Source organism: Gadus chalcogrammus, chromosome 7 (genome assembly GCF_026213295.1).
Source record: "Gadus chalcogrammus isolate NIFS_2021 chromosome 7, NIFS_Gcha_1.0, whole genome shotgun sequence".
NCBI classification, from domain to species: domain Eukaryota; kingdom Metazoa; phylum Chordata; class Actinopteri; order Gadiformes; family Gadidae; genus Gadus; species Gadus chalcogrammus.
This window is the reverse complement of record NC_079418.1, coordinates 13,048,666-13,057,909: the sequence shown is the minus strand read 5'-3', so window position 1 is coordinate 13,057,909 and position 9,244 is coordinate 13,048,666. Positions and strand designations below refer to the sequence as shown.

At 45.9% G+C, this 9,244-nt stretch overlaps 1 protein-coding gene across 4 annotated transcripts in view; it reads right to left on the bottom strand.

Annotated features, from left to right (window-relative positions):
* Positions 1-48: 48 nt before the first annotated feature.
* The window catches only part of slc6a7 (solute carrier family 6 member 7), a 12,613-nt gene continuing 3,417 nt past the window's right edge, over positions 49-9,244 (bottom strand). For 3 of the 4 annotated variants that reach the window (XM_056593544.1, XM_056593546.1, XM_056593547.1), the window contains exons 5-14: positions 9,092-9,230; positions 8,695-8,829; positions 8,288-8,391; positions 8,083-8,207; positions 7,698-7,810; positions 7,460-7,597; positions 7,265-7,364; positions 2,113-2,231; positions 1,617-1,790; positions 49-1,286 (exon numbers count right to left, since the gene is read on the bottom strand). In XM_056593544.1, the coding sequence (XP_056449519.1) occupies positions 1,116-1,286; positions 1,617-1,790; positions 2,113-2,231; positions 7,265-7,364; positions 7,460-7,597; positions 7,698-7,810; positions 8,083-8,207; positions 8,288-8,391; positions 8,695-8,829; positions 9,092-9,230 (1,318 nt within the window). In that variant the 3' untranslated portion in view covers positions 49-1,115. The remainder of the gene's footprint in view (positions 1,287-1,616; positions 1,791-2,112; positions 2,232-7,264; positions 7,365-7,459; positions 7,598-7,697; positions 7,811-8,082; positions 8,208-8,287; positions 8,392-8,694; positions 8,830-9,091; positions 9,231-9,244) is intronic. The other variant, XM_056593545.1, reaches the window with a different exon arrangement.

Here is a 9,244-nt window from a genome sequence, read left to right as displayed (position 1 = left end):
ACCGTCCCATATATCAACCTATTACCGGTTATTGTGTTTCAACTCGCCATGTATTGGCAACCAACAGGATCACGTTAAATTCAAGTTACATCGTCATAGCGTCAAATTACCGTTAATTATGATTTTGGATGGTGAAATAGGAGTTAGCTAACATTTGTTCACTGGGTCAGGTGACATATCTCCAAATTGTATGTAAACGAGCGTACCGACGACTCAAAAACGCGGGAAAAGTTAACGCAACATCCGTCTGAAGTATATATCCCGCCAACTCGAGGTACAACAAATAAAGGAGGAAACTTCATAAGGTGTCTAGTTTGACATCTAAACCATAGACGTATACACGATTAAATATGGATCCGTTATTATATTTATTTGGATTCATCGTCAATAATAATCCTACCCGTTTTTTTCCGGTAGAGGGCAGCCTTTGTTAAACAACAGTTTTTTAACAGCGCCAATAGACTATTGGAGATTACAAATAATAAGAAAATACAAGCATTAGCAGCAAGCTCTGGGAGACTCGAGTGGGGCGTATGACTAAAACAATTGTTATTGTTGAAAATTAAAATATCTGAAAACTCTTTATTTCGAAAAGCAAGTATATCATCCATTATTGAGGTAAAGCCCAAAGTAACCATGGTTGGCTTCAGTAATTTCATGTCACCAACATCAAAATATCATTTTATGAATAGCTGCAACCTCACGGAGTCTGTAGAAGATGCAACCTCAACTCAACAATCACTGCTTGGCCTCTTTGTATACACCATGAATGACGGTGGACTGCCCACTGTATGCCTCTGTCCTTGGAAAAAAATACTAATAAAATACTATCAACAATAAGTTAATCAATAGATGTATTGAATATCAACCAAACAGTAAATCTATCGACCAATAACATAGGGCCAAACCCTTTTTAGATATAAAAACATTTTTTAAAAAAAACATACAGTACATTGAAATATCGTAGAAGTATAAATAAAACGACTAGTCCATTCTACACTTCCCTGCAGGACAAAACATTGGTTTGCATCACAATCTCCAGAACCGAGCGGGAACCATTAGGGTAGGAACCCCCCCACTTATTGTCATGGCAACATGGCTGTCCCTTAGATCCATCATGCGTTGCTGTCTGACTGCCAGGTCATGGCGTTGAAGTCCATGCTGGTGAGGTTGACGGTGTAGGGGCCATCGACCCGTTCTGGCTCCGCCTGCTCCTCCGTCTGACCCGAGCTGCTCAGGGTGTTGGCCCGCCAGGAGTTTAGAGGCCGAATGGCCTTCTGGAAGCGCTGAAACCACACCGACCACAAAGGAGGTCAGGAGACAAAACCCAGGGTCGTGTTCCAGGTGGTGACTTTTTCTTTTCACACTGGTGATTAAAAATGGCATGCTGAGATCGGGTTTCAGTGGTACTGTGGCCTGAGGTCTGAGGCATGTAACACGGGCCTCCTACGCTTTATTAATCCTAGGGGAAAGGGTTTCTGTTATCCTTGCTCATCACAATATATAAAAAATGAAGTGGAAAAGATTGAAAAAAAATAAAATCAAAATTGCATTAGCAATAGAAAGCCTCTTCATGGCCTTAATGTATGCCACAGTGGTGCAGGTTTAATACTGACGTCTTTGAGGGTTCCCGACTCCTTGAAGATGGCCACCCCGGCCCAGATAGGGATCTGCATGCAGCAGGCCATGCCGATGCACACGCCGAGCGCCTTGCCCCAGAAGGGATACACGTAGGAGCCGTATTGGAGCGACGTGTTGTACATCTCAAAGAAGATGTAGGTCAGGATGAACTGGAGCGACAGATGGAATACAACACAGTCGGAACAAACCAGGTTTAGGATCCAAAGGGCTTACTGAGCTACAGTGAGGAGGGAAACCAACCAACAGTTGAGGCCCACTACAGGAGACACACAGAGTGGGTGGCCTCTCTTACTGAATAATTCACTATTGTCAGATTACAGCACAGTCAGTGGCTAGATTTAAAGTCCAGATCGGTGTGATTGGTTGGCGTAGTATCTAAGGAGCTACAGGGACATGTTTTTTAAATCTCGTAGGGTGTATATACATATTCAATCAATGAGATGTTTATGATTGGCGAGAGTGTTTGCTTACCAGGAGAAGGAAGGGAGTGATGAATACCCAACACGCTTTGAAGAAGAAAAGAAACTTGGTACACCATGGGGGACAGTGGCAGATCATATCGATGATGTCCTGGCAAAACTGGTTCACTCCTAGTCGCATGAGAACAAAGAAAGGCTTAGACACCAGAGACCTGTATAGGGGTCCCAATGCAGGGTCCACACAGTGAATATCTCCCTCCTCTTGTGGGAGTTTCATAAAATATCAAAAAAACACAAAACAATGACAGTTGACTTGTATCCAGAGTGATGATCTTTCCTTAAACATGATGTCACAAGACATGAAAAGAGTGTAAAAATGTATGGGTTTAACGTCCTTGGAGAGCAAACATATGTAATAAGAAAGGCTCGGCATTCAAGAGGACTTACTCTGAAGCAATCCTGGGAAGCAAATCAGAGTATCAAACATAAACTATCAAAAGAGGAGTGAATAAAATAACCTGTGAGACATGCTGCTGTGTTAGGACCTGGGTTTAACTCCTGTGAATGGAGGGTCGAGATTAATGCTTGTGAGTATTGGTGACGGTTAGGGGTATATACCTGGGAGGTGTAATGAAGGTTAGGGTTTGATGCCTGTGAGGTGTAATGAAGGCTAGGGTTTGATGCCTGTGAGGTGTAATGAAGGTTAGGGTTTGATGCCTGTGAGGTGTAATGAAGGTTAGGGTTTGATGCCCGTGAGGTGTAATGAAGGTTAGGGTTTGATGCCCGTGAGGTGTAATGAAGGTTAGGGTTTGATGCCCGTGAGGTGTAATGAGGGTTAGGGTTTGATGCCCGTGAGGTGTAATGAAGGTTAGGGTTTGATGCCCGTGAGGTGTAATGAAGGTTAGGGTTTGATGCCCGTGAGGTGTAATGAAGGTTAGGGTTTGATGCCCGTGAGGTGTAATGAAGGTTAGGGTTTGATGCCCGTGAGGTGTGGTGACGGTTAGGGTTTGATGCCTGTGAGGTGTAATGAAGGTTAGGGTTTGATGCCTGTGAGGTGTAATGAAGGTTAGGGTTTGATGCCTGTGAGGTGTAATGAAGGTTAGGGTTTGATGCCTGTGAGGTGTGGTGACGGTTAGGGTTTGATGCCTGTGAGGTGTAATGAAGGTTAGGGTTTGATGCCTGTGAGGTGTAATGAAGGTTAGGGTTTGATGCCTGTGAGGTGTAATGAAGGTTAGGGTTTGATGCCTGTGAGGTGTAATGAAGGTTAGGGTTTGATGCCTGTGAGGTGTAATGAAGGTTAGGGTTTGATGCCTGTGAGGTGTAATGAAGGTTAGGGTTTGATGCCTGTGAGGTGTAATGAAGGCTAGGGTTTGATGCCTGTGAGGTGTAATGAAGGTTAGGGTTTGATGCCTGTGAGGTGTAATGAAGGTTAGGGTTTGATGCCTGTGAGGTGTAATGAAGGTTAGGGTTTGATGCCTGTGAGGTGTAATGAAGGTTAGGGTTTGATGCCTGTGAGGTGTGGTGACGGTTAGGGTTTGATGCCTGTGAGGTGTAATGAAGGTTAGGGTTTGATGCCTGTGAGGTGTAATGAAGGTTAGGGTTTGATGCCTGTGAGGTGTGGTGAAGGTTAGGGTTTGATGCCTGTGAGGTGTGGTGAAGGTTAGGGTTTGATGCCTGTGAGGTGTAATGAAGGCTAGGGTTTGATGCCTGTGAGGTGTAATGAAGGTTAGGGTTTGATGCCTGTGAGGTGTAATGAGGGTTAGGGTTTGATGCCTGTGAGGTGTAATGAAGGTTAGGGTTTGATGCCTGTGAGGTGTGGTGAAGGTTAGGGTTTGATGCCTGTGAGGTGTAATGAAGGTTAGGGTTTGATGCCTGTGAGGTGTAATGAAGGTTAGGGTTTGATGCCTGTGAGGTGTAATGAAGGCTAGGGTTTGATGCCTGTGAGGTGTAATGAAGGTTAGGGTTTGATGCCTGTGAGGTGTAATGAAGGTTAGGGTTTGATGCCTGTGAGGTGTAATGAGGGTTAGGGTTTGATGCCTGTGAGGTGTAATGAGGGTTAGGGTTTGATGCCTGTGAGGTGTAATGAAGGCTAGGGTTTGATGCCTGTGAGGTGTAATGAAGGTTAGGGTTTGATGCCTGTGAGGTGTAATGAAGGTTAGGGTTTGATGCCTGTGAGGTGTAATGAAGGTTAGGGTTTGATGCCTGTGAGGTGTAATGAAGGCTAGGGTTTGATGCCTGTGAGGTGTAATGAAGGCTAGGGTTTGATGCCTGTGAGGTGTAATGAAGGTTAGGGTTTGATGCCTGTGAGGTGTGGTGACGGTTAGGGTTTGATGCCTGTGAGGTGTGGTGACGGTTAGGGTTTGATGCCTGTGAGGTGTAATGAAGGTTAGGGTTTGATGCCTGTGAGGTGTGGTGACGGTTAGGGTTTGATGCCTGTGAGGTGTAATGAAGGTTAGGGTTTGATGCCTGTGAGGTGTGGTGACGGTTAGGGTTTGATGCCTGTGAGGTGTAATGAAGGTTAGGGTTTGATGCCTGTGAGGTGTAATGAAGGTTAGGGTTTGATGCCTGTGAGGTGTAATGAAGGTTAGGGTTTGATGCCTGTGAGGTGTAATGAGGGTTAGGGTTTGATGCCTGTGAGGTGTAATGAGGGTTAGGGTTTGATGCCTGTGAGGTGTAATGAAGGTTAGGGTTTGATGCCTGTGAGGTGTGGTGAAGGTTAGGGTTTGATGCCTGTGAGGTGTAATGAAGGTTAGGGTTTGATGCCTGTGAGGTGTGGTGAAGGTTAGGGTTTGATGCCTGTGAGGTGTAATGAAGGCTAGGGTTTGATGCCTGTGAGGTGTAATGAGGGTTAGGGTTTGATGCCTGTGAGGTGTAATGAGGGTTAGGGTTTGATGCCTGTGAGGTGTAATGAAGGTTAGGGTTTGATGCCTGTGAGGTGTGGTGAAGGTTAGGGTTTGATGCCTGTGAGGTGTAATGAAGGTTAGGGTTTGATGCCTGTGAGGTGTAATGAAGGTTAGGGTTTGATGCCTGTGAGGTGTAATGAAGGTTAGGGTTTGATGCCTGTGAGGTGTAATGAAGGCTAGGGTTTGATGCCTGTGAGGTGTAATGAAGGTTAGGGTTTGATGCCTGTGAAGTGTAATGAAGGTTAGGGTTTGATGCCTGTGAGGTGTAATGAAGGTTAGGGTTTGATGCCTGTGAGGTGTAATGAGGGTTAGGGTTTGATGCCTGTGAGGTGTAATGAAGGCTAGGGTTTGATGCCTGTGAGGTGTAATGAAGGTTAGGGTTTGATGCCTGTGAGGTGTAATGAAGGTTAGGGTTTGATGCCTGTGAGGTGTAATGAAGGTTAGGGTTTGATGCCTGTGAGGTGTGGTGACGGTTAGGGTTTGATGCCTGTGAGGTGTAATGAAGGTTAGGGTTTGATGCCTGTGAGGTGTAATGAAGGTTAGGGTTTGATGCCTGTGAGGTGTGGTGACGGTTAGGGTTTGATGCCTGTGAGGTGTAATGAAGGTTAGGGTTTGATGCCTGTGAGGTGTGGTGACGGTTAGGGTTTGATGCCTGTGAGGTGTAATGAAGGTTAGGGTTTGATGCCTGTGAGGTGTAATGAAGGTTAGGGTTTGATGCCTGTGAGGTGTAATGAAGGTTAGGGTTTGATGCCTGTGAGGTGTAATGAAGGTTAGGGTTTGATGCCTGTGAGGTGTAATGAAGGCTAGGGTTTGATGCCTGTGAGGTGTAATGAAGGCTAGGGTTTGATGCCTGTGAGGTGTAATGAGGGTTAGGGTTTGATGCCTGTGAGGTGTAATGAAGGTTAGGGTTTGATGCCTGTGAGGTGTAATGAAGGCTAGGGTTTGATGCCTGTGCGGTGTAATGAAGGCTAGGGTTTGATGCCTGTGAGGTGTAATGAGGGTTAGGGTTTGATGCCTGTGAGGTGTAATGAAGGTTAGGGTTTGATGCCTGTGAGGTGTAATGAAGGTTAGGGTTTGATGCCTGTGAGGTGTGGTGACGGTTAGGGTTTGATGCCTGTGAGGTGTAATGAAGGTTAGGGTTTGATGCCTGTGAGGTGTAATGAAGGTTAGGGTTTGATGCCTGTGAGGTGTGGTGACGGTTAGGGTTTGATGCCTGTGAGGTGTAATGAAGGTTAGGGTTTGATGCCTGTGAGGTGTAATGAAGGTTAGGGTTTGATGCCTGTGAGGTGTAATGAAGGCTAGGGTTTGATGCCTGTGAGGTGTAATGAGGGTTAGGGTTTGATGCCTGTGAGGTGTGGTGACGGTTAGGGTTTGATGCCTGTGAGGTGTAATGAAGGTTAGGGTTTGATGCCTGTGAGGTGTAATGAAGGTTAGGGTTTGATGCCTGTGAGGTGTAATGAAGGCTAGGGTTTGATGCCTGTGAGGTGTAATGAAGGTTAGGGTTTGATGCCTGTGAGGTGTAATGAAGGTTAGGGTTTGATGCCTGTGAGGTGTGGTGACGGTTAGGGTTTGATGCCTGTGAGGTGTAATGAAGGTTAGGGTTTGATGCCTGTGAGGTGTGGTGACGGTTAGGGTTTGATGCCTGTGAGGTGTAATGAAGGTTAGGGTTTGATGCCTGTGAGGTGTAATGAAGGTTAGGGTTTGATGCCTGTGAGGTGTAATGAAGGTTAGGGTTTGATGCCTGTGAGGTGTAATGAAGGTTAGGGTTTGATGCCTGTGAGGTGTAATGAAGGTTAGGGTTTGATGCCTGTGAGGTGTAATGAGGGTTAGGGTTTGATGCCTGTGAGGTGTAATGAAGGTTAGGGTTTGATGCCTGTGAGGTGTAATGAAGGTTAGGGTTTGATGCCTGTGAGGTGTAATGAAGGTTAGGGTTTGATGCCTGTGAGGTGTAATGAGGGTTAGGGTTTGATGCCTGTGAGGTGTAATGAAGGTTAGGGTTTGATGCCTGTGAGGTGTAATGAAGGTTAGGGTTTGATGCCTGTGAGGTGTAATGAAGGTTAGGGTTTGATGCCTGTGAGGTGTAATGAGGGTTAGGGTTTGATGCCTGTGAGGTGTAATGAAGGCTAGGGTTTGATGCCTGTGAGGTGTAATGAAGGTTAGGGTTTGATGCCTGTGAGGTGTAATGAGGGTTAGGGTTTGATGCCTGTGAGGTGTAATGAAGGTTAGGGTTTGATGCCTGTGAGGTGTAATGAAGGTTAGGGTTTGATGCCTGTGAGGTGTAATGAGGGTTAGGAAGTGTACCATAGAAGAAGGAGATGCCGATGCACATGAAGAGGGCGATGATTATCAGGCCGAAACTAGTGCTGAAGGAGTCAATGAGGGTGAACCAGTAAATGCCGCCCTATGAAGACACAGAGACACCAGACGCATGAGACGGAGCCCGACAAATGACCCACACACAATCACATACCATACATATAGATCAGAGACACTCACATCGCTGATGAGCAGGAGACCCATCAGGTAGAAGGCAAAGCACAGAGCCGCCAAGAACAGGGTCTTGTGCATCATGTTTTGTCTCAGCTGAGGAAACTCGTCCAACACTGCGGTCGTAATGCCCTCCATGTTCCCAAACTGTGAGGAAGAAAACATAGGTGTCATTAAGAGTGACGCAAGCGGTTCCCTTTGTCACCGCCGTCATTTGGTTGGTTGCAAAGCAAATGCAGAGTCTCACTAATGTGTCGATGCCCAGCATGAAGAGCATGAGGAAGAAGAGGATTGACCAGAATACGGAACCAGGCAGGAGAGCCAGGGCCTCTGGGTAAGCAACAAATGCCAAACCAGGACCTAAATAAAGAGAAGTAAACAAATAATTAAATAAAAGAAAGGAAACATTCAAATAGGTAACGTGTCTATCGGATAGTAGGTCCTTATATAATACATGATGATATAGAGATACTATAAGTCAACAGCAACCCCAAACACGTTTGTATAAATGTTTTGAACCCGCAACCTATTGGCTCATTTATTTCTGCAATCATTTCCAATCACTTGGATGACCAACATTTCAGAAGTGATTTTTTATAGAGAACTGGTCATGTGACCAGAGCAGTGCGTACCTGTGTCTGCCACTTCGCCCACGGGAACGCCCTTTCTCCAGGCCATGTGACCCAGGATGGAGAAGATTGCGAAGCCGGCGAAGAAACTGGTGCTACAGTTCCCGACGACTATTATCAACGTGTCCCTTAAAAAGAAGAAGTTCATTCAAACGTCGGCCGGGCCAACTGCGACTCAATCCAAAGTCCAAGAGAAAAACAAACAAACCTGATGACGTTGTTGTCAAATTTATTGTATGACGCCATTGACAGCAGGCCCCCCACCCCGATACCCAGAGAGTAGAAGACCTGGGAGGCTGCGTCGTTCCACACCTGGGAACAGATTATAAAGTATAAGGCTCTTACTGGGAACTGTTTTTACAACTTTACAACTAGCTACGGTGCACTGCTATAGTCACGGTCAAGGTTCTAATAAAACAACAACTAGATATCACATTTACTAGGACTCTGAAAGACGAGGTCAATCGATAAGTGATCAAAAAAGAGTATAATAGAATGTTACTTTCAAATTGTGTAACGCATGGAACATAAATAATTACATTAATCTCCATCAGGCAAGCCTCCAAAGGAGGCGTTACCTGGAGCAGGTTATACCTGCTGCTGTCCCGGCATTACCTGTGCACTGGCTAGACGGCTCCAGTCAGGGGTGAGGTAGAAGGCCACCCCTTGGAGCGATCCTTCCAGCGTGGCGCCCTTGATAATCAGCACGAGCAGCACGAAGTAGGGAAACGTAGCGGTGACATAAACCACCTGCAAACACAAGAAATCATAGGCGTAGTTTAACAAAGGGTAGAAATAAATGGCACCAAAAGGATGTTTGAATTGGTTGTAAACTGCTTGTGAAATGCGTGTTTACAGTTAACTTTTTTTAAACTGGTGTTTAATCTGTTTTGTTGATACAGATTGTTTACTGTTAATTAATATTTATGTTGCATTGGCCTCCGTGGTAATATGTGCTGCCGTTCTGCCTCGGGGATGAATAAAGCACATCATGTCATCCATGTTGGTTCACCTTCCCGGAGCTGCGGATGCCCTTCAGCATGCAGAGGAAGATGATGATCCACGCAGCCAGCAGGCAGAGGGCCAGAGGCCATCGCACCGGCCCCGGGTCGTGGAGGCCCTTGCTGTGCACTACACCAAGCACCTTCTCACTAAGGAGAAAACA